The sequence below is a fragment of the Oncorhynchus kisutch genome, linkage group LG10, assembly GCF_002021735.2.
Source record: "Oncorhynchus kisutch isolate 150728-3 linkage group LG10, Okis_V2, whole genome shotgun sequence".
Classification (NCBI taxonomy): domain Eukaryota; kingdom Metazoa; phylum Chordata; class Actinopteri; order Salmoniformes; family Salmonidae; genus Oncorhynchus; species Oncorhynchus kisutch.
Genome location: NC_034183.2, coordinates 42,383,526 through 42,409,544, shown reverse-complemented (window position 1 = coordinate 42,409,544; position 26,019 = coordinate 42,383,526). Strand labels below are relative to the sequence as shown.

At 41.4% G+C, this 26,019-nt stretch overlaps 1 protein-coding gene across 1 annotated transcript; it reads left to right on the top strand.

Annotated features, from left to right (window-relative positions):
• The first annotated feature begins 1,491 nt into the window (after nt 1-1,491).
• Nucleotides 1,492-24,827, top strand: LOC109898160 (influenza virus NS1A-binding protein homolog A). The gene is made up of 14 exons (XM_020492997.2): nt 1,492-1,892; nt 11,097-11,394; nt 11,625-11,762; nt 14,489-14,658; nt 15,938-16,013; nt 16,117-16,290; nt 18,190-18,315; nt 19,817-19,930; nt 20,459-20,603; nt 20,774-20,998; nt 21,118-21,239; nt 21,361-21,619; nt 23,310-23,483; nt 23,727-24,827. Exons 3-14 carry the CDS (start codon nt 11,652-11,654, stop codon nt 23,984-23,986), a joined length of 1,956 nt encoding a protein of 651 aa, XP_020348586.1. The 5' UTR covers nt 1,492-1,892; nt 11,097-11,394; nt 11,625-11,651; the 3' UTR covers nt 23,987-24,827.
• The last annotated feature ends 1,192 nt before the right edge of the window (nt 24,828-26,019 follow it).

The following is a 26,019-nucleotide window of genomic DNA, read 5'->3' as shown; positions in this document are numbered from 1 at the left end:
ATGTATAAAACTTGATAGAAAGTATGCAGACATTGGCCTCCCCGGTGGCGCAATGGTCTAAGGGAGGGTTTGGCCGGCAGGGATATCCTTGTCTCATCGTGTACTAGCGACTCCTGTGGTAGGCTGGGCACAGTGCATGCTGACCAGGTCGTGTGGGAGTTGTAGCGTTGAGACAAGACAGTAACTACTAACAATTGGATACCATGAAAAGGGGGATAAAAAAGTATGCAGAAATTATATTATAATTATATTATAATGGCCTATACATTTTTAAATAACTGCCTTGACCTTGTGGTTAAAAAGTACACCCCGAGATTCAATGCCTAGTTGAGAATTGGATATGATGCCACTCTGCTTCACACTCAGCATTAAAGAAAATTAAATCCAAAAACTATATATTTGGTATGTGTTTCATTATTGCATTGTTGATATAGTCCTAAAATGTTTTGCATGTCAGCAATCAAGTTTTGAAGATATATAAATACAGAAATACAGTCGGTATGATGCATAATAGATCAGTTCAAAACCTCTCTGCCAATAAAAGCTTGTTTTCAGGTTAGGCTACATTTCCCTCTCATTAGGCCCTTCTGTTCTGGTGGATTTTCCCACACTGTGGTTTATGTACCACTTTGGTGCCCTTCCCACTCAGATCATACATACAGTCCTAGAGACATTTTTACTTGAAAAATATTTTTTGGGCTTAACAAACATGATTATTTTCTTTTTGACCACAACTACTATAGTAAGGTACATCGTTGCTACCCAGAAATGATTTGATAGAGATTTATTTTATTTTCTTACAGTTGCATTGGGCCTTTAAAATGCAGAAAGTCATTTTCAATTTTCTAAATGGAAACCTTTTGTTTGATGTATTTGATGTCATACCACACATTCTGCTCCAGCCATTACCAAAAGTATTTCCTCCCCAAATGAAGGTGCCACCAACCTCCTGTGTCTGGAACGCAACCCATCTCTTACCCAACTGATTGCGCCATCTTGCAGTTGTAATTGTCTTTAGGCAGGCTAGGCTATATTAACCAAAGACTTTAATAACTGACCCAAGATAGACCACCGCCTGTCATTTCCAATCGGAACAAAGTAGTCATGGTGGGCAGAACAAGCAACGAGGGAGGCAGAGCCAAGCACAAACTACTGAGATCTTACAAACTAGTTCACACTGTTTGTAACAGATTTTTTTGGGGGAACAGAAAACTGTATTGATATCAAATGTTTCATCATTAAATAAGAGAGCATAGGGCGGCGCACAATTGGACCAGCGTCATCAGGGTTTGACCGGTGTGGGCCTCCATTGTAAATAAGAATTTGTTCTTAACTGACTTGCCTAGTTAAATAAAGGTGAAATAAAAAAAAGTTAAAGAAATTACATCCCACTGCCGGCCGCTGGGCTTCCTCTCATCATCATATTTGGTAGTGTGGAAACGCCAACCGGATGCTTCACAATTAGACATCCGGTGGAATATCTGGCTCCTTACTCCATCTTGGGTATTGCTACATGTACCATGTGGGGGAGAGTGACACCCTACTCGCAGTTCTGATTCAATTAACTAAGTTGACCAGACCTATCTGCTATTGCACTGGGTTTTATGGGAGGCACACCCAGTTAGGCAAACCAGAACGAACCTTTTATTTTTTTCCCCAAATGGTAAACGGTCTGAGTGAACTATCGTCAGTTTTCCACCTCCATTGTTGGCACTTCGCCCTTGCGAACGTGCTCGAGCCGCCCCTGTTGTCGCGCCTTGTTCGGACTTGTCTGCACTTCAGTCGCATTTGAGAGAGAAAAGAGCGGGACCTGTCCAAAAACTGAACCGTATCCACACAACTCTGAATTTACATTAAATATGTCTACCACCTCCAGCTGTCAAAAGCCCCAGGTAAGGTTTTATTTCTTTCGAATTTTGCGTATTGTCATTGTTGGTAGATGTTGTACTGTAACGTTCCGTCGTAGGCCAATGCTAGCCCACTGGGAAATGTGTAACGTTACATTTAACACGAGGTTGCTTGCTTGGCTGTTTTTTAAAACCATTTTTACATGCTGACCTCTGTCGGGTAGTTTTTCTAAATGTAGACGGGTTTTACTGCACTGTAGCCTACATGTTTTACATTGAAGTTTGTTAAATAGCATATTCCCGCATTGTAGTGAGTGGCCAACCGCAGAATGAATATCTACAATTTGTCGTTGGCTGCAGTGACAGATGTAGGAGCATCATTACATGTCCGAGTTCTTTCCCGAAACCACTGTTAAAGTTGCAATTGAAAACGCTTGAAATTTACCCACTGCCCCAGACCATATGAGGAACGGCTAAGTGCGCCGTTAGATTCCCCCCCCCCCCCCCCCCGCTTTAAACCTTTTATATGCAGATCTCCGCTAAACGTGTAATCAAGATCTCTCTGACTGCTGATAACTTCACAAACACGAGGAATCTGACAAATACAAAGTTGCCAATGTATTTGCAACTGCTACAAATAAGCAAAGGATATCAATATGCTTCAAATGAAAACTGAGATGACTGCATTAAAATATGAATAGGTTACATATGCCTATATAATTAAATAATATTGAAATACATTTCATATTCATTTAATTGAGTTCAGCTACTCGCTGTAAATTTTGCTTCACTATATTTTGATATGTAACAAAATGTCCACAATGTTTTGCAAATCTAGTGCATTGTTATAGGGTAAGCATTAGTTTTAGACCCCCTCAATATTTGCATCCATATGTGATCTCTCTAGGAGCTGATCCGTCATCAGTATTGTGAAATAATTCTAATGTTAAGATTTTAATGGGGGAAACTGATCCGAGAGAAGCGCTGCTTTTCTTTCGATCCTATCATTTTCGGCTCAAACTCCCAATGATGCACTTAGCGAACTTTCTCTCTGTTAAACGTATATGACTTTTTCGGCTGTTGTGGGAAAGATGCATCGTTAAAACGCTAAGTTCCATCGCTAGCGGGAAACCAGGCCCTGGCAAGTATAACAGGCAGGCGACCAAACAAAAATAGCCTTTTGTGATGTTTTCCTAGTGCGGCCTCTTTCGTAATACACTGTAATTGCCATGTCCTTCGTGTTTTGTTTTTGTGTGTGCATAGTTGGTAGTGTGTAGTTATGCCATCTTTTGAGGCTTTGGCTCCGCTGACCTACATGCTTGTGTTATGGGACTGGGGTAGACTGACAAACTAGTCACAGCGCTGTGGTCTGATGTCTCGTGCAAGCATGCTCCACTGTACGCTATGCGCACGCCCAGACACCAGTCTCAGCGACAGACAAGTTGAGCCAGCCAATAGAACTGCTTCAGATTGGGTGTTGGACCCATCATCTGCGAGGGGCGGTGGTTACACTCGTTGACACTGCCCACCAACTGGGTCAGCAGCATGGCAACACGGGTAGGTCTACAATTTGTCTTTTTGCTTTTGAGATTGATAGGTGGCTACAATTTATCATGGCTTTCTACATTATTACTATTAAATGAAAGGTACAGTTTACTGGTCTGAACCTTTGACAAATGTAACTCGATCCAGGGATGGAATGTATCATTGCATTCCTAAATCATCCCGAAATGATGAACGGTGAATTGAGGAGATTAGTAGTATTTCAGTTTTTAATTAAACTTCTGTTTTTGTCAGCATGCTAGGGGGTGGCATGTAGCATAACGATTAGTATTCTGCCAAAAGGTTCCTAGTTTGAATACCAGAGCCAACAAGGTGAAAAATCTCTGGCACCATACTACAATGTCCGACCCTGTAAAACAGCACATTTCAATGCACCTATCTGGTGTATGTGACACTTTTTAAAATGCTAATGGTGAAGCAACCCGTTGGTTTCAACACTACTTCCGGTAGCTACTCACCCCAATGCTAGGTGTCGCATCCAATGGGCTGTTATAACGTTAGTTAGCCTAGCATTCTGGCGAATACTGAACCATTGCCATTTTTCTTCAAATCTTTAGAGATACACAACAAAGGATCATCAAACCCACCAGCTCAATCTTAGTATTTCCAACCATTGAGATTGAGGGACATTTATGTTGTACGATGTGGCAGTAGCTAGTTGTCCTGTCCCTGGCATAGGTTAGTTTTTTAGGCCTAGGCTTCTTCTTGGCATCCCCTGGTCAGATGTTCCTCACTCCCCCAAAATCTCTTTGGAGGTCTGGGGTGTACATGTAAGTCTTTATTTTCTATGCCTAGATCCTAAAATAAGATGAGAAAAATACATATTTGGTGAAATATTACATTTGATCATGAGAAAAGTAAATAACTTCCTTACAAACACACATTATCTCTTTACAGCATGGTTTATTAAGAACCCTGTTAGCTACTGTTTATGGAGTCCACATAAAATGTTCAAATATATGACGAAGTACAAAACGGTTATAGAAAAGAACAATGTAAGATATTACATTTAAATTCTAAATACAATTTGAGATGTATTTTGCAATAAAGGTTTCACACCCCTTTACTTTTCCCATATTTTGTTACGAAGTTGGATTAAAATAGATTTGTCTTTTTTGTCAATGTTCTACACAAAATACTCAAGTGGAAGAAAATGTAGAACCTTTTTTAATTCTTGGAAAATAAAGCAATAATATATTTGGATAAGTATTCAACACACTGCTCAAAAAAATAAAGGGAGCGCTAAAATAACACATCCTAGATCTGAATGAATGAAATATTATTTTTTTCTTTACATAGTTGAATGTGCTGACAACAAAATCACACAAATTATCAATGGAAATCAAATTTATCAACTCATGGAGGTCTGGATTTGGAGTCACACTCAAAATTTAAAGTGGAAAACCACACTACAGGCTGATCCAACGTCCTTAAAACAAGTCAAAATGAGGCTCCGTAGTGTGTGTGGCCTCCACATGCCTGTATCAAATCAAATTTATTTATATAGCCCTTCTTACATCAGCTGATATCTCAAAGTGCTATACAGAAACCCAGCCTAAAACCCCAAACGGCAAGCAGTGCAGGTGTAGAAGCACGGTGGCTAGGAAAAACTCCCTAGAAAGGCCAAAACCTAGAGGAACCAGACTATGTGGGGTGGCCAGTCCTCTTCTGGCTGTGCCGGGTGGAGATTGTAACGGAACATGGCCAAGATATTCAAATGTTCATAAATGACCAGCATGGTCCAATAATAAGGCAGAACAGTTGAAACTGGAGCAGCAGCATGGCCAGGTGGACTGGGGACAGCAAGGAGTCATTCGGCTAGGTAGTCCTGCTGCATGGTCCTAGGGCTCAGGTCCTTACCTGACTACTTCTTATCCCTTGGCAAATAGCCTACAGCCATCTGTCTGGAGCAGGAAACTTGAGGGCCCAGAATATTTTATACAATGTTGCAAGTTTGCTAGCATAAGATTTAGGCCAGACCAAGTTATTTGTTGATGCAATGTTTCAAACAGGCCATGCATAGCCAATGGGATTTTATAGGATATTTATTTTTATCAGGATATGTTATACCTGTGGACTGCAATGTTTTTATGTGTTGGCATTATGTCGGCAACTTTTATGTATCGGCAATGGCACTAGATGTTACTTTTACATAGCGTTTTGATTACCCACATGACATTGTGTTTTTTATTTTATTTTTATCTATGACTTTATTATGAATTAAATGAATGTGCTTTTCTTTTCTTAAGTAACTGGCACGCAGATCAGTAGAAATGGTATTATAACTTGGATTTCTAAATGGATAAGATTGCTGACTGCGGGTGTAGTCTTACTGGCAACCTAAGGAACTTAAAGGCACAATGTGAAGACCAGTGGGAGGAGAACCATCTGGACATTTATTTTTCTGGTTAGGCTATATCAATCTGACTCCCTCTTCAGTAATTTGTCTATTTTTTAATCGCAGTGCTGAAACCATCAGACAAGCTCTAGTCTACATATAGTTTTAGTTTATTCAAACGTGTGGAAAATATGTGAGGGGGGGGAATATGCAAACCGACCCTGTCGACCAACATTTCTTTTGTCGGAAATGGCCCTAAATCGATTACTGAAATATAGACTAACTGGTCTCTACCTCACTGTGGTTTATGAAGACTTTAAATGTGCCTCTCCTCATTCACCTTTTCATTGGCCTTTGTAGAGCAGCCCTGATAGCATCAGTCAAAATGCATATCAGAATCAGGAAGAGTGTCTCTGATTGGGAAAGAAAGATATGGAGAGGGGGATATAGAGGAGAGAAGAGTGTGGGGGGACCTAAAGGAGCAGAGAGCCAGTGGAGCATTCAGAAGGATCTTCTGCCAGATGTTATGTTTTATAACCTTCTAGTAAAGTGGGCCAAATGACCCACATATGTACAGTACATACAGGGGCTATGGCTGCTGCTCTAACACACACACACTGGCCTAGAAACATCCTTGATTCAACTCTTGCTTACATACTTATGCAAGGACACACACATACGTAGTTGGGCACACATTCAATTTTATAACCCGCCTGGCCAACTCTGTCACTTCATTCTGCCATGCAAGCTATAGCATATCCGCCCCATACACACACACGGAGTAGGCTGGAGACACACCCAGATTCAAAAACACGTTCCAGATTTTAGTAGTGTAGCGTTAGTCATGTGACATTCTGTTCTGTTTCACAGCAATGCAATACATTTTTCGTAGTTCCCTTTGTACTTCCCCTTTCTCTCCCCTCCTTGCCTACAGTTTGTCCTTACTCCCCCTCTCTCCAGTCACTATGCTGTTGTGTAAGACTTGTGTAAGGCATGTGATCAACAATAGTGAGGGATCATTCATTTTATTACGAAGGAAGGCAGGCAGAGAGGAATCTGATCTGTGTGTTCTTTCGTCTTATGCCTCTGGGGTCTGGCTGCTAAACAGAACTGCACTTGGATGCTTCTGGCTGGAGTGTCATTGATCCCTAAACACACTTCATAATACTTATTCAAGTTTTCTGTTGTGATGCGTCTGTTTAAAAGACTTGGTGGAGAAATCTGCTTTGCATGTTTGTGTCCTCAGGTGCATCCTGTTTCCCTTAATCATCCTTGATTGCAGTCCACCTGTGGTAAATTTGTTAGACCAAAGATTGAACTCTTTGGCCTGAACGCTTAAAACCTCTTTGGGATATGTGGGACGCTAGCATCCCACCTGGCCAAAAGCCAGGGAAACTGCAGAGCGCCAAATTCAAATAAATGACTATAAAAATCTAACTTTTATCTTCTTGACGCTACCTATCCCATTAGCGGGATAATTGTCATCAACAACCGCAGAATTTCAGTGTCACATTCAAATAATATTACAAAAAATATTTATATTCATGAAATCACAAGTGCAGTATAGAAACACCGCATTTTGTTAATTCATATGTCTTGTCAGATTTTGAAAATATGCTTTACAGCGAAAGCAACCAAGCGTTTGTAAGTTTATCGATCACTAGATAAAACATTATGAACACCTAGCATCAAAGTAGCTTGGACACAAATCAGAAAAGCAATAAAAATGAATCGCTTACCTTTGATCTTCGGATGTTTTCACTTGCGAGACTCCCAGTTACACAATAAATGTTCCTTTTGTTCCATAAAGATTATTTTTATATCCAAAATAACGCGCCAAACAAACATATGTTCAGAAATCACGACGACGCAGACAAATTCCAAATAGTATCCGTAGTGTACACAGAAACATGTCAAACGTTTTTTTTATAATCAATCCTCAGGTTGTTTAAAAAAAAATATATATATATATCAACTGGCACTGTCTTTTTCAGTAGGAGAGGGAGAGACGATGGCTACCCAAGCTCTGTTGCGCAAGCAAACATTGCGTCCGGTGTTCGCATGAGTTTATCTTTCTCACTCGTTTTTCAAAATAAAAGCCTGAAACTATGTCTAAAGACTGACACCTTGAGGAAGCGATAGGAAAAGGAATCTGGTTGATATCCCTTTAAATGGAGCGAAGGCAGGCTATGGAACATGGAGCTCTCAAAATAAAAGCCACTTCCTGGTTTGATTTTCCTCAGGTTTCGCCTGCAATATCAGTTCTGTTATACTCACAGACAATATTTTGACAGTTTTGGAAACTTTAGTGTTTTCTATCCTAATCTGTCAATTATATGCATATGGGCCTGAGAAATAGGCCATTTACATTGGTTTACAAACTGTCCTTTTGTTGATTTAATTCCGTCGATTATATATCGAAAATGTCCATTTATTTGGAGTGGTTGATCCAGAAACACCGATTCCAACTTGCTCAACGTGACTACAAAATATCTCAAACGTTACCTGTAAACTTTGCCAAAACATTTCAAACTACTTTTGTAATACAACTTTAGGTATTTTTTAACATAAATAATTGCTACAATTGAAGACTGGATGATCTGTGTTCAATACAGGAAGTAAACAAACTGAAGCATGCTTTCTGGTAACGCGCCTCTAACAGTACACTTCAAGTGACCCTTGTTCAAGATGGCTGTACTTCATTACACAAAGGAATAACCTCAACCAATTTCTAAAGACTGACATCCAGTGGAAGCGATAGGAACTGCAAGAAGGTCCCTTAGAAATCTGGATTCCCAATGAAAACCATTGAATAGTGACCTAAAAAACTATCTGAATGGTTTGTCGTCGGGGTTTCGCCTGCTAAATAAGTTCTGTTATACTCTAACAGTTTTAGAAACGTTAGTGTTTTCTATCCAAATCTACTAATAATGTGCATATCTTCTCTTCTGGGGATGAGTAGCAGGCAGTTGAATTTGGTCATGCATTTAATCCGTACGTGAAAATACTGCCCCCTGTCACCAAGAAGTTATGCGTCACGTCTATGCGTTCATCCTTGATGAAATCCTTGATGAAGACCTCAGACTGGGGCAACGTTTCACCTTCCAACAGGACAATGACTCTAAGCACACAACCAAGACAACGTAGCAATATGTTTGTGTGTTAGGTAGAAGATAGCGGTCTGTCCTGTGGGTAATATTAGTATTGAGATCCCAGACACATTTTTCTTCAGATGAAAGTTGGCTGGTTTTGAAGTCCGCCAGGGATATTAACTAAAGAGCTTTCAAAGAACTACCGGGTGGTGGCTTGGCTGCAATTGTGCTATCATGATACGCCAAGGTTAACAGTTTAATTTGGCAAATGGCACCTAATTTAATTAGTTGGTATTTGATTAAATGGTGGAAAAGCAATGCCTAAAGTGTTTGCTAAACTAAAATGCTACTTTGCCCTGTACCAGGGGCAGGCAACTAGATTTCACCACTACCAAGCCCAAGAAGAGTTACTTTCAAATGCAATATCACTTAATTTCTTGACTATAATGAGACAAGATCAGGTCTTTTTTGTTGGAATGCCGCGGCCCGATTTATCGGGCAGATGGTTGGGTAGCCGGAAAATAATTATAATTTATACACTACAAATTCACCGCTACCAAGCCCAAAAAGAGGTACTAGCAATATCACTTAATTCCTTGACTATGAGACAAGATCAGGTCTTTTTTTTTCTATTTGTTGGAATGCTTGGGATCAGATTTCCTAAATGCTAAAATGTTTGGGGGGCAGTATTTCTGGCGATGTTAGTATTTTTGGACCAATAACTAAAATCTAAAATACTCTAGGGGGATATTTTTTGGCCTGTTGCTGACCCCCACCCCTACATACAAACTACACATTCACACTCCTACAGTTTCCAAACCAGCTGAGCACAAGATGCCCGAAACAGAAAAAGTTTGACAAAAGTCTCTTTCACACATGGCCTTCGTGGTGGTTTTAAGAATGTGAGCGTGTGTATTGTTTCTTCTGTCTGCACCGTCTTGGACTGGAGGAAGGCATGGTCGTCATTATTTCCAGCAGCACACAAAGAGCAGTTTGTCTGTCGGTTTGTCTGTGTACAATTTTGAATAATGTGTCTCAATAGGAAAATAGTGCTTTTACACAATGTAGAAGCCTAATGTTCCACAAATGACTTGGTAATTTCAATGCCTGTTATTTGTTCAACATCTTAGCTCTTATAATAAACTGAAGTGCTGAAGTTTCATATGTGCTTCAAAAGTAGCTTGAATTCATGTAGTCTGTATCTCAACCAAATAAAAAGAGATATATATTTTCTGGTGCTCCTAAATTTAATGTGGTGCGCCTAACTTTAAGTTGAGACTACCAGTGCTACCAATGAAAAATGTATTTAGATCCCTGTCTGTGTTTACAGGAGAATGTCAGGTCATCAAGTCTGTAAACTGAAGCACAGCTGGGTCATGCAGCAAGACAATGATCCAAAACACACAAGCAAGTCTACACCAGAAGGAACAGATGGAAAGTTTTGAAATGGCCTAGTCAAACGTCCAGGCCTGTTATGTTAGGAGCTTAAATGAACAATTTCCCACACCCACATTTTATTAAATAAGTATCCAATTTGTATTCATTCACTCAGGTTCCCTTTATCTAATATTAGGTTTTGGTTGATGATCTGGTATTCAGTGACAAATATGCACAAATAGAGAATCAGAAATGGGGCAAATACTTTTTCGCGGCACTGTAGCTGTCAGCACCAGTGACAGCAGTTAGGTTGGCTATAACATTGTATGTACACTAGTAAAATAGCAAGGGTATTTGGAACATGTTGCCTTGTGAGAATCTCACACATCCCCCACATAATGGCAGATTTCCTGGAATGGTGACAGTTTCTTCCTTCTCTTGTTATGTATTAAGACAGGGATAGTCCTAGTGGATGAGGGATAGTCCTAGTGGATGAGGGATAGTCCTAGTCCTCGGCAAAGCACATCCACGAGTTTGAGCCGGATTCAGCGGTAGTGTCTGGGCTGGGTAGCCGGTGTGGAGGGGGCAGGGATCAGAGGGCCTGTTCTTAAGACTTTAGAGAGGGACACTGAAGGAGTGGAAAATGGGAGGGTGGGGTTTAATGCTACTGAGAGACTATTTTAGTGACTGGACTGTCAGTGTGCTACTTGACTGCAGCAGTCACTCTGCTTGCCTGCTATAGATGCCATGAAGTAGCTTAGTTTAAACACGTGGGTTAAATTCAGACCTTGTTCTGAGCATGTGCTTCTATCCTATCTATTGATCTCACTGCAGTTTGGTGTAATTTAGTTGTGACAAACTTTCTCCTCTCTCCTCCAGGTTATAATGTACGCCCAACACAGAAAAAGTTTGACTCTATAGCCAACGGGATCCTGAGGACTTGATTACAGTCGCTTCAAGCCTGATAGTTTGCACCGGTGCGGCTGCCCCCCTACCCCCGGCTCACATCCCTTTGGTCAACTGGCATTACTTCTGACAGCCCCCTTCCTCCTCCACTGGTTAATAAGACTTGGGTTCCCTTGTGGTCTCTGTCTACTTTGCCTGCCTTCTCTTCCATCGGTCCCTGCCCTCTACGGACACCAGTAGCAGTCCCTGGAGTTACATAATCCTGTATTAGGTATGTTTATTTTTATTATTAATGCAAGGGGCGGATTACACACGCACAATGCACATGTGCCTAATCCAAGTCATTGTGATCATGAATTAAGCTTTTATGAACGATGCCAGCATCATGCCACTCTACTCTGTGTGGGACTGATGGTTGACGTGTAGTCATATGGGGATAGAAATTTAGATACTTTTTTCTTTCATGTTCCCCCTTTCTCCCCTCCATCCCTCGCTGGTCAGGTTCAGCCCCCAACATTAAACAGTGAGATGATTCCAAATGGTTATCTGCTCTTTGAAGATAAGAGTCTCTTGGATTCCACCGTAGCCAAGATGAATGCCCTGAGAAAGAGTGGACAGTTCTGTGACGTGAGACTGCAGGTATGTGTTTTTCCCCCTGCTCTCCCCCCCCCCCCCCCCCCCCCCGGTCCATCTTTTGAGAAATGACACCATTACTGAGTCTTGAACTATGAGAATAGAAAGGTTCAGAACTTTTGTGAAAGAGCACTGTTGAAAAATATATGGCAAATAGAAATCAACTGGATGGTGTTCAGAGATGGATGGAAGGGGTTGAATGGAGCTGAAGGATGGGACTAAAAATAACAAACATGTTCTGATGTGTCCAAATTTGAGATTTTTGGTTCCAACCGCTGTCTTTGAGATGCAAAGTAGGTGAATGGATGATATCTGCATGTGTGGTTCCCACGGTGAAGCATGGGGGAGGAGGTGTGGTTCTGCTTTTTTGGTGACACTGTCAGTGATGTTATTTAGAATTCAAGGCACACTTAACCAGCATGGCTACCCCTGCATTCTGCAGCGATACGCCATCTCATCTGGTTTGTGCTTAGTGGGACTATCATTTGTTTTTCAACAGGACGACCCAAAACACACCTCCAGGCTGTGTAAGTGCTATTTGACCAAGGAAAATTATTGAGTGCTGCATCAGATGACCTGGCCTCCACATTCACCTGACCTCAACCCAATTGAGATGGTTTGGGATGAGTTAGACCGCAGTGAAGGAAAAGCAGCCAACAAGTGCTCAGTATATGTAGGAACTCCTTCGAGACTGTTGGAAAAGCATCCCAGGTGAAGCTGGTTCAGAGAATGCCAAGAGTGTGCAAAGCTGTCATCAAGGCAAAGGGTGGTTACTTTGAAGAATCTAAAATATATTTTGATTTAACAATTTTAGGCTAAGTTTTGATGACTATTATTCTACAATGTAGGAAATGGTACCCCCAAAAAACCTTAAATGAGTAGGTGTCAACTTTTGATTGGTACTGAAACTATTCAGTCCCTTTTCCATATTTTGTTACAGTACAGCCTTATTCTAAAATGGATAAAAACATTGAAGAAAATAATCTACACATAATGCGAAAACTGGTTTTTAGAAATGTTTGCAAAAATATATTTTTTAAACTACCTTTATTTATATAAGTATTCAGACCCTTTGCTATGGGACTCAATTGAGCTTAGGTGTGTCCTGTTTCCATTGATCATCCTTGATGTTTCTACAACTAGATTTAGAGTCCACCTGTGTTCAATTCATTTGATTGGACATGAGTGGGAAAGGCACACCTTTTCTATATAAGGTCCCACAGTTGACACAGCATGTCAGAGCGAAAACCAAGCCATGAGGTCGAAGGAATTGTCCGTAGCGCTCCGATGAAGCGTACCAAAAAATGTCTACAGCATTGAAGGTCCCCAAGAACACAGTGGCCGCCATCATTCTTAAATGGAAGCAGTTTGATCCACTAAGACTCTTTGGAGAACTGGCCAACCTGCGCAATCTGGGGAGAAGGGCCTTCATCAGGGAGTTGACCAAGAACCTGATGGTCACTCTGACAGAGCTCTAGAATTCCTCAGTGGAGATGGGAGGACCTTCTAGAAAGACAACCATCTCTGTAGTACTCAACCAATCAGGCCTTTATGGCAGTGGCCAGACGGAAAATCACATTTTATTGGTCACATACACATGGTTAGAATGTTATTGCGAGCGTAGCGAAATGCTTGTGCTTCTAGTTCCGACAGTACAGAAATATCTAACGTAATCTATTTGTAATATTTGATTTCACCTATTCACCCTCTAGTAACCTTTGTAATAAAAACGCATATCCTTCAGTACAACACAGAACATACTTTTAATGTTATTGTTTTATAAAAAGCTATATTAAATAAGAAAAGTAACTATTAGCTTTATAGGTCAAGGTCGTTGCTTTTTATGTGGCCAAGTAACATTTAACAAGCAGTTCATGTATGAAATCTATCCTTTAGTATCACGCTTTTGTCCTACGGCACAGCAAAGGTTTCATGTCACCCATTATGCTGAATGACAGTAGCTTTGTTATCCCATGTAATCATGCAATTCATATTTGATATATGAATACTGAATATTATCATTTTAAACTAATATTATGGCCTTTTTAACTTTCCATAAATTCAAAAATATTTTTCAGTGTAAGGCAGGACGTTTTTGTAAAAGACCAACAAATTTTGAGTTGTACTTGTGACACTATGTGTTATTCAAAATAAAATGTCATTTTTCTTTCTGGGTAGTATTTCTGCCATCTAAGCATGGATATATAACCTTGTGATTATGAAAAATTGGCTTTAAAAAAAAAAGACATTTTACTAGGGTACATTCATATGAATTATTGGCTTTTCTTGAATAAAACTAATGGCATAGGTGACACTCAAATGAACATAAAGCCTTTTAGGGAATTGTAATTGCTGTTTTATTTTTTTTGCTACTTTGAAAACCTTAGGTCTTTGACCCATATAAACTCAGCAAAAAAGAAACGTCTTCTCAGTGTCAACTGTGTTTATTTTCAGCAATCTTAACATGTGTAAATATTTGTATGAACATAAGATTCAACAACTGAGACAAACTGAACAAGTCCCATAGACATGTGACGAACAGAAATGGAATCATTTAAAAATAAGATTGTTGTGCATATGGAACATTTCTGGGATCTTTTATTATGGCTCAGAAAACTTGGGACCAAAGCTTTACATATTGTGTTTTTTAAATTTTTGTTCAGTATAAATTATAGCACCTCTGAAGAATGGTCTCTCTGGTTTTAGCCCTGACCTCTGATCTATCTCTGTAGGTGTGTGGTCATGAGTTGATGGCTCACCGTGCCGTGCTGGCCTGCTGTAGCCCCTACCTGTTTGAGATCTTCAACAGCGACATCGAACCTCACGGCATGTCCCACGTCACCTTCGATGACCTTGACCCAGAGGCTGTGGAGATCCTGCTTAACTACGCCTACACTGCCCAGTAAGTGCCATGGCCTCTACCCTCTGACCCCTAAACTATGCCTACGCTGCCCAGTGAGTACATCTTCTAAGACATGCATTGCGCAATGAGTCCTAGGCTTTGTTAGATGTCCTTCAACTTTCACCACTACGTAAGTTTTTTATTAAAAAATAAATAAATGTACCTCATGCTTTGGCCTGAATGTTCTTATTTTGGTAAGGATCAGAATATAAATAATTGACTGAATGAGTTGTAACTTCCAGAGCTTTTAGTTGTAAAACAATAACTTAAACATACTTACATGCCATAATTTTGACTTTCATTATAACCTTGTTTACAAGGTGTGTAAATAAAATAAAACTTATCCATATCACAATGGCGCACTTGACAATTGAGAACTGTTGACAATAAAGAACTGAATATCTGAATCTGTTTATTTGATGTAAATAACTGAAGAGAATGCATGAAGAATAACTTCATTGCAGTCTGGTTTCTTTATTTACCTTTAACAGCCGAATTCCAGTGTTTAACATTTGAAATGTTATAGACACTGATATTTTCTCAAAATGATGAAATGGACTGTAGATTATACCATGGGCCATTGCCTCTGAAGCGTAACACAGCAAGTAATAATAAGTATTACTTGCTGTGTTTGGCCTCTGCGACTCAGCCTATAGTCGGCCCTGTATATAATCGTGGTATTCTGCAATAAATAGACGGCAAACAAGGTATAGGCCAAGATGGTCCACCATGCAAACAGGCTGTTCTGGTCCTGAATCTTCTGTTTCCCTATTGAAAACAGTACAACAACGATAAAGAAAATGTAGATGCATTATGTATGCCTTTTTGTTTTTAAGAAAGTAGCCTACAGACGTGTGACAGTTCGCTACTTTCACGGTGCAACTCTAGCTCCAACTGACAGGTCGAATACCATGTGCCTTTGTTTTTTTGTTTTTTAAAGGGGCAAGGGGGTGGGCTCTAGACCATCCTGTTAGCCATTCCAGCTGTGTAATTTCATATTAAATTTTGTTTCCTAACACCCACACCATCAGACTGAGCGTTTCAGTGGCCCTAGGAGGCACAGGGAAATATATTATGAAAACATGTATATATTGGAGTTATATAAATAATATTAAATAAGGGATTTAGAAGTACAATTAAAAAGACTGCATGGGTTTTAAAAAATATATTTCCTGGACCCTTCACCGCTCTCTCTGCTCGGCTTTCATCACCTGTCAGGCATGCGTACAACTCCTGTCTGTGTTTGTCTGTCTGACGAACTAATGGTTCTGTCTTGCAGGTTGAAGGCAGACAAGGAGTTGGTTAAGGATGTCTACACTGCAGCCAAAAGGCTAAAGATGGAACGAGTAAAGCAGGTAGGATCTTACTCTGTTTTCAACTACTGATATGCAATACTGTATGTTTAAATGCAGTCCCAATGTTAAGCTGTTTAAACTTCTCTCCTCTCTGATTGGTCAGATCTGTGGTAACTACCTGCTGTCGAAGATGGAATCCCATAGTGCCATCTTCTTTCGTAACTTTTCCAGCTGCATGGGAGACGGCCGCATGCTCTCCAAGATCGACATCTACATCCAAGAACACCTGCTGGAGGTCTCTGAGCAGGAGGACTTCTTCAAACTCCCCCGCCTCAAAGTAAGCCTACCCTGAGCAATGTTCTACCTCAACCTTAATGGGGCAGTGCAGTTAAACACGATTTTTCAGGTCATTATGACATTTTTGGCCGATATCCGATATTTTCCTTGTAATTTTTTTTTTTTAAACGACACCCATATAAAAACATGTTATGGCCTTTAACACGCATACGGACGTAGTGGTCAAAGCCACTGTATCGTAGTGCAAGAGGCGTCACTACAGTCCCTGGTTCAAATCAAGGCTGTATCACACCCGGCCGTGATTGGGAGTCCCATAGGGCGGTGCACAATTGGCCAGCATCGCCCAGGCCGTCATTGTAAATAATTGTTCTTAAATGTAACTAGGCAAGTAAGTTAAGGTTACACACACAGGGTTATTTTGTTGCCATTTACTCCCCCTGAACAAGGCAGTTAACCCACTGTTCCTAGGCCGACATTGAAAATGAGAATTTGTTCTTATGCCTAGTTAAATAAAGGTAAAATAAATTACCGGTAACATAATCAAAACCTATTTATTTCACTTACTTGCTGTTTCATTCTTCAGATGTTTCATTCTCAACCAGGATTTCTATGCAATGCCGTTCGGGTCTTCTCGTGTGAAAAATAAAAAATGCATGTCTAATAACACGATTTGACCAATCAAGACGTGAATATGACTGCACGTCAAATAATTTAACGCTTTCATGAATCTTTTACGTAGTTATTACACTCGCTCATATTTCATATGTTACAACGATATTACATCGATTACATCTATGTGAAGCTAGCCACAACAAGGATTAACCACAATAGGGACTTTGGTTAGCCTTCAAAATAAATGTATGAAATGATTCTACTATTTGTATTCATTTGCATCACTGTCAATGACATTATTTTGATGGCAAACTGCAAATTCCACTATTGTGGCTAATCCTTAATGTGGCTATCTTCACAACCCGGTCCGGTTAAGCCTCACTAGCCAGATGAAGCTAGGTGCTTATAAAGTTAGCTTTGGGCAACAGAGGTAAGTTGCTGACTAGCTATTCATTTTCATGAACTGAAGTTCAATTTCAGTAGGCAAACATCAAGTGGCAACCTAGTTAATACTTACAAGGATTCCTAATTCATTGCTAAGAATAATGAAAATGATTGCAGTTTCTACTGGTCATTGTTTTCAGGCTGGTTATATTGGTGCTAACTAGGTACCAAACTAAAGCTAGCTACCCCTGAAGTTGCGGTCGAACAAATGATGCTTTATTACTAATGCGGTATTGTAAACACATCGTTCGTGGCCAGTATTTGCTTGTTTGCAGACTGTTTTGAAATGCTTTGACAGTGCTACTGTATCTTTGACACGCAAAGACCCAAACTGCATTCCATAGCATGTATCTCGTGACGCTATTACTGTGTAACTCCGGTAGGGCAACATCTGGGAAAAATAGCGCGCTTGGTATTGTGTACCGGTGCTCGACCAGTCGGCGAAAGCCAACATCACCCACGACAGAGAACGGTGGAATGTCAAGGACAATGAATTCCATTATCTTGGCTTTAATGGATGTCGCCTTTTGAGTTGTCCCACTGAAATGTTCTTACTCTTTCAAATGACTGCTTGATCTACACAGCAGACATTGTGGGCTAGGTTAGAAATTCTGTGTTGCACGTGTAAGCGCAAAATGTGACCCAACTGGTTATTTATGGCCTTCAAATACACTTAGTTTCATTATTAGTTTTGTGCTACAGAATTCACCAGTTACTGATTTTGATTGAATAGTCTTTGTCTCCAGTTAAGGCAGAACGCATCATAACCCTAGCTAGGCTATGATGGTTCAATAAGAATCAGTGTCTTGTGATTTATGATTTGACCCTAGCCATGGTTGATCCTAGCACCTCTTCTGACTTGTCTCCTCTTATGTCTCTACAGTTAGAAGTAATGCTGGAAGACAGCTTGAGCCTGCCCAGCAATGGCAAGCTCTACTCCAAGGTGCTTAACTGGGTCCAGCGCAGACTGTGGGAGAATGGAGACCAACTGGATAGACTGATGGAGGAGGTCAGTACCGTAGCTGGAGACTAGCTTGCACTCATCCGCCCCATGTGCATCCCTCCCCTCCTTTCTGCGCTTTCCTCTAACAAGTTAAGGCACTGTTCACAACTCAACGTGGCATGATGTCATTTCACACACTGTTAGGACTGTTTGTTTTTTCGTTCTTTTTTTAAGTGTTAAGTTATGCAGTACAGTGTACCTGGCCATACTGCAAACTAGAGGTGAGCAGAGATACAGCCGTGTGGCTGTTCGCTCTTTGATATTTATGTTTTAGTGATCAGTTGGTTCCACCCACAGTATTGACTTTTGGTCTCTTTTGCATTGAAACAAAGTGAGTGAGCAGGTCTTTGACTCTGTTCTGTCTCACCGATGCCCTTCTCTTCCTGAGCAGGAGTGTGTGTGCGCATTAATTGTGCGTGTGTCAGTGAGCGCTCCAGTTCTAATGACTGTTCCTCCCCGTTGATTTCTCTGTCCTCCAGGTTTATTAACAGCAGCAGGAGACGACTGAAGAGCCAAGACTGAACCACCAGGGTAATGAGTCAGAGAGCGAGAAACAGGGAGAGAAAAAGAGGGAGGAGAGAAGCACCTCCCTCTCTCTACAGCCGGATTGATCATCCGGATATACAAATTTACTCAAAGAAACCCATATCCACTGAACAGTACATCTGCTTAGCACATAACCATGATTACCCCAACCCACCCCCCCTGAGACTCGATACACCCCTCATAATTCACTGATCTAACCCCTTATTTTGGAACCGCATTTAATATGAACCATATTTATCCAAATCAGTGATTGCACAGTACATTTTAAGAGCTTTGTCCTTTAACGTGGGCAAGAGCGGAATGACGGCCATTTAAACCAACTTTTGAAATGCTTCTCTGCTCAAGCATATTCCACACACATCTCAATGCCCACATCATAATCCAATCACTTATTTCAACAGATTTTTGTCATACTAACTTTGATTGAAAACTTTTTTGTTTTTATTTTATGACTACTTGAATGAAACGTCAATGTATGTTGAAGCTTTGCCTTCACCTGCTGTATGAAAGCATACCTCATGGTTTTACATCAGGAAACTGCAGTGCCTTTTAAAAAAAAAACAGTTTTCCTATTATAATTATAATGACCGACTTCAGCCAGCCAGCCAGGAGCGTGGTTTCTGGTTTCCAAGCAGCCTGTGAGGTCATGCGGACTGAAGACGTTTCCAAATGTTGCGTATTTACCAAACCCAGACTCCTCCTTTTTTAGATCTTATGGAGAGAGGGCAGCACAGAAGCAGAAACTGCTGATTTTGTGTGGACCCCTACATGTCCTGTGTCCACCTCTGTTTGTTCTGTGTGTCTATGTTGATAAAGAAGCATTGGCTCCTACCAGTGACAACAGATCAGCCTTCCTCCCTCACTGTCCTCCTTCCTCCCTCACTTTCTTGTTACCCGGGATGCTGCTCTGTTGCCATGGAGACAGCCTGCCACATGGGTGATGTCGCTGTGTGTCTTGCAGGTGCAAACGTTGTACTACTCAGCCGACCACAAGCTGCTTGATGGCGCACTCATCATTGAGGAACATGGGATGTTTGGGGTTGGTGCGGAGGAGGACCACATGCAGTTGGTTCAGGTACACAACCCACCCCTACCTGGACCTTTCCTGGGCCTACCTGAGTGTCGCTTGGCCCAACTTGGCTTTTATCCCACCTTTATGTAGCCTGGCAACAAGGCAAACAATTTGTTTGTAGAACCTGGTGATACTACAGACCTGCTTGCTTAGCTCATGTTGCATATTAGACTGGTTCTCAGATCAGTCTTTTGGCGATTGGGTCGTGATTACTACCTTTTTGTGTGTGTTGTCTCAGTATGTAGCTGCTTCTGCATTTGTAAAAGTCTTCCCATTGTCTGTGCTGTCTTTCAGCTTGTTCAGATGGTTTAAAATTTGTTGTAGGCTGGTGTGAAACATTTCAGGGGGACTGGCACTGCTAAAAGAATGTGCTTGGATGTATTTCTATGCAGGTTTAAACCCAGGTTTAGTCCATTTTCAGGCCAGATTGTGGAGTGTGTGCTCTGCAGCCAGCTGGTGTATTAGGCAGTGGTGGGATGATGTGGCTGTTGCCTCTGGCTGGGCTTCTGTAGCTGCTTTCTGCCCTTGCAGAAGAAGCCCCCCCGTGAGAACAGCAACACCAAGAGACAGCCAAGCTCTTCCACCTCCGGCAGCTCTTCACCCTCCGGCTTGGCCTCCAACACACCCAAACCCTGCAGGAGAGAGTGGAAGTACATCGCTTCCGAGAAGACCACCAGTAAGTGACTGTGTCGAAGAATGTTTGAAGATTTCGATGTCAAGGAGTGGGTGTATAGCATAATAATGTGTATGAATATCCTAATGTTTAAGATAATAACATTAAAGTTTTTTATTTAGTTATTAACATCCCCTCCGCTCATACATCACCTCCCTCCATCTCTCTTCCAGACAACACCTACCTGTGTCTGGCCGTACTGGACGGGGTGTTGTGTGTGATCTTCCTGCATGGCCGCAACTCTCCTCAGAGTTCTCCCTCCGCCACACCATGTCTGATGAAGAGCCTGAGCTTTGAGGCTCAGTCTGAGGAGCTGGAGGAACACCCGCTGACCTCCATGCACTACGCCCGCTCTGGCCTGGGCACTGCCAACCTGCACGGCAGACTCATCGCTGCAGGTATGCAGGGTTAACCAACCAATGGGCCTCTCTATCTGGAGACTGGCACTGACAGGTCTCAAATCTTAGATTGTCCAAATCAACCTTTTCCTGTTACTGACCTTGTATGTTCCATCCAGGAGGGTATAACCGGGAGGAGTGCCTGAGGACTGTGGAGTGTTACGACCCCAAAGAGGACCTCTGGACCTTTACTGCTCCCATGCGGACTGCCAGGGCTCGCTTCCAGATGGCCGTGCTCATGGTACAACACACCCCTGTCCTTTGAACCCGCATTTCTTATGATTGACAGGTGCCTGTCTGACCCTGACTGATCAATAGTTTTCTGACTTAAACCTGCCTCTTTGTCTCTTCTGATCTCTTAGGGTCAACTGTATGTGATGGGTGGCTCCAACGGTCACTCAGACGAGCTGAGCTGTGGGGAGACCTACGATCCCCACACTGACACGTGGGCTCAGGTGGCAGAGCTCCGGACCAATCGCTGCAACGCAGGTGTCTGCTCGTTGAACAATAAGCTGTTTGTGGTGGGAGGGTCAGACCCCTGTGGGCAGAAAGGACTGAAGAACTGTGATGCTTTTGACCCTGTGACCAAGACCTGGAACAACTGTGCCCCCCTCAACATCAGTACGTACCAATACCACACTTCCCTACGTATTTATTTGAATTTGGCTTTATACTCCAGCATTTGATTTGAGATCAAATGTTTTTTGAGGCGACAGTACAGAATGTCACAATTATTTGAGGGGTTTTCCACATTAATGTAGAAGTGTTCAGAAACATTCTGTTCTTATTTACAATAAGTGACTCAAAAATGACAAATGATTTCCCATTCATTGGGCGCAACATAATTTGAAACACAACCAAACAAACTAAAAATAAACCCAACAATTTTGAAGAGTCACAACCTTAGTCATTGCATGCTAGGTAAATGGGACCAAATACTAAACTTTTGACTAAATTGAATACACAAAGTACATTTGTCAAAGTACTTGACACCTTAAAATGGGCGACTAGATGCATAAAGTGCATTCATTTATAAACGGTAAAACAAATGTGTATTAAAATACCCTCACGTAAAAGGCTAAATTCTTTACTGTCACCTCAATATAAAACATTTTATATAAAATCCCAAATGCTGAAGTATAAAGCTAAATTAAAAGTTTTAGCTTCATTGTTCAAATACGATTGTACTGTACACATGCTGTACCAATATCACACACACTAAGCAAAAAGGGTTCCAGATTATACCAAAAAGGGTTTCTTTGATCTGTCGCAGGACTGAATGCTTTAGTATGGTGCTTATGTACAGTGCATTCGGGAAGGTATTCAGACCACTTGAATTTTTCCACATTTTGTTAGGTTACAGCCTTATTCTGAAATGGATGAAATTGGGGGTTTTCCCTCATCTACACACAATACCACATAATGACAAAATAAAAACGGGTTTAGACATTTTTGCAAATTTATAAAAAATGAAAGTGAAATATCACAAGTGTTCAGACCCTTTACTCAGTACTTTGTTGAAGCATCTTTGGCAGCGATTACAGCCTCAAGTGTTCTTGGGTATGATGCTTGATGCACCTGTATTTGGGGAGGTTCACCTACTCTTCTCTGTAGATCCTCTCAAGCTCTGTCAGGTTGGATGGGTAGCGTCGCTGCACAGCTATTTTTCACGTCTCTAGAGATGTTCGATCGGGTTCAAGTCTGTGCTCTGGCTGGGCCACTCAAGGACATTGAGAATTGTCCAGAAGCCACTCCTACGCTGTCTTGGCTGTGTGTTTAGGGTCGTGGTCCTGTTGGAAGATTAACCTCTCTGGGCTAAAGGGTTTATACTATTTTCTGCATTATAGAATAATAGTGAAGACTGCAAAACTATGAAATAACACACATGGAGTCATGTAGTAAGTCTTAAATCAAAATATATTTTATATTTGCCTTGATGACAGCTTTGCACACTCTTGGCATTCTCTCAACCAGCTTCACCTGGAATACTTTTCCAACTGTCTTGAAGGAGTTCCCACATACTGAGCACTTGTTGGCTGCTTTTCCTTCACTCTGTGGTCCAACTCATCCAAAGCCATCTCAATTGGGTCGAGGTCGGGTGATTGTGGCGGCCAGGTCATCTCATATAGCACTCCATTATTTATTTAATCTATTTTAGAATATGGTTGAAATGTAACAATGTGGAAAAAGTGAAGGGGTTTGAATACTTTCTGATTTCTCTGTATCGCATATACTGTATTCGTGAAGAACTGGAACAGCTTTGAGTTCTGTGAAAAGTGACTAATGTGCAGTGTTTACTCTGTTCTCCTAGAGAGGCACCAGGCTGCGGTATGTGAGCTGGATGGCTTCATGTACGTGATTGGAGGTGCTGAGTCGTGGAACTGCCTGAACACAGTGGAGCGCTACAACCCTGAGAATAACACTTGGACCCTTATCGCCCCCATGAACGTAGCTCGCAGGGGGGCTGGGGTGGCCGTCTACAATGGTAAGACTACTCCATAGAAATGAAATATTCCAATTCTATGGTTTGCTCTAAACGGGGGCGGGCTCGAGGATTACCATGTATAGGGTAATCAGTTCGGTGTAGGAATGCAGGTTTCTGTTGTTGCAACCTTGGAATTTGGCAGAAATGTCCAAATCATTACTCCTCAGATGAAATCTGATTTGTGCTGACCCTTTGCTCTTTCTTTCTCTGCTCTCTCTCATCTCCTTCTCTTCCCCTCTCTAGGGAAGCTCTTAGTGGTTGGTGGGTTCGATGGCTCCCATGCACTGCGCTGCGTAGAGGTGTATGACCCAGTCCGTAACACGTGGAGGATGCTGGGTAGCATGACCGTGGCACGGAGTAATGCGGGTGTGGCTGCGCTGGGTGACTTCATCTGTGCCGTGGGCGGCTTCGACGGAAACAACTTCCTGAACACGCTCGAGGTGTACGACCCTGAGACGGACGAGTGGAGCGACTGCGCCGAGGCCCTCTCCTCTTCCGTCTGAGGGTCAGGGGTTAAGGGGCTGTTATGGGGGGGGGTATCAAACTAACATGCGTAGTGCTTTTAATTGTGTTTTGTGATTTTCTGTACGTGAGCGGGAGGGACAGGGGAATAATTTTTGGAGGGTTGCCTAAAGCAACATCAAGCCTTTGCATATTGCATTACAATGTTTTTCATGCTGTATATATTTAGATTGCTTTTTTTATTTTTTGTATTAAGAATGCCAACATCTTTAATACATTTTTGTGCAATTGAGTTTCTTGGAAAGTTGTGTATTGTTTTCTGAGGGTTTACAGAGAAACACCTACTGTTTTGGTCACCAAGACTACCTTGGACTTACTGGTGTGTTCAGAATAGGTGACAGTACTGGAAAACTTTGAGTTGACTTGTTTTAGGAAAGTGATTCTGAATATTTTTTTCCATTTTGAACTGTCATTTTAGCTCACACATTTAAATATCTGCAATTTTGAAGCCTTATTCAAAGAGGGTAACTCCCATGGCATTTGTGTAGTTTAGACTGAAGCTGGATTGCTTGATAAATCTTTAATGCCCTTTTTTATATTTTTATACACTGCTGATTTACCAATAGAGGAAGTAGTGGACGCACATGTCATCAAACAAAACCAGTGCCAGTTTAGTAACGCGTAACACACACGCTAACCAACACTTTTGTTGCTAATCTACTATTATGGACATGCTGTTTTGGTGTGTTGAGCGTTTTTGAAAGGGGTTCAGACATTTGGCTTGGATTTTCTTTTGTGAGTTTAGAATGATTCAGTTTGAAAGTGCTGCATCACATTTGTAACAAGCTGATATTTCTTAACTAATAAACCATTTCAACCTGACTGTTTGTCCTCTTTTAGTTTTCCAGTTCAATACAGTACTAGAACTAAGAGTCAGGTTTGACTGGTTTGTTAAAGTGGAGTGACTTGCTGTCTTTGAGGTAGCATTGGGAAATTTCCACCCCGGGGTTCTAATGAAATAACCTGATTTATACACATTCAATAAACCTTCCACCAATTGGATTTTGCATATAGCCATAGCTCCTCTCCCAGTTAGTTTCCACTGGGACCAGATTACCTACCTCCCTAATGGCTGGATTCAATCAGTATTGCGGAAGAGCAGCATAAAAAAATTAAGAATTTCCGATTGAGCCAACATGTTTAGTGTGAATGCAGTCTCTGCGACCGTGGGAACAATGTATTTTAATTGTCAATTGCGCTATAAAGCTACGGCTTGAATAGAGCCCTAAATCCTTTCTCTGTTCCTATTGGGGTGTAATTTGAAGGATTACACTAAATGTAGTTTGCCTGCAGAGCAGGGAGGGAAGGATAGAAGGACTCAGTCAGTCTGGGTCACATGATCTCGAAAAGGTGGGTGAATGGCGCAATACCTGAGCTGTACCTGCAATCCCTTGAACTACCCTGTCCTTGGACATTGGCTACCTTACCTAACACCTGTCTGTCAAAGACCACTAATTCCTCCCCCTCTACGTTCCGTCAATTCACTGTAATAGCCTCCTGTAAGCTGTAAGCTGTGACTAGTCTAACGGCATACCTGTCAATCACGTCGCAACCTGGCTGAGGGAAGTAGGTCACAGAAGGTTTGAGGGTAGCACTTCACTTTCTGCTGAGCAGTCATGGCTTTTGGCCAGGCCATGTCAAACAATTACCTACCCATAGAAATATAAGTATACTTCTATGGAATTATAATTGTCCCATCTGCTCTAAAAATGAACAGTCAGAATTTTGTTTCACTGAATCAGACACTGTCAGAGACAGAAAATATAAAATGCCTAGGGTCCCATAGGGACATGAGCTTTAGCCAGGATCAGGGTCACATGCATGGTAAAAGCAAAGGGAGGTTAGGAAATTAAACATGTTCTGTGACAAATGTTTCACCAACTGTAAGATTAGTCCAATCTTCAAATCTACGCATAGATCAGATTAAGCGTTAACCAGTGATAGCCGACACCTAGCCACTCTTGTGTAGGCTATATAGAAATATTGCCGCTCAAGTTGAAAATCATTCAACCAT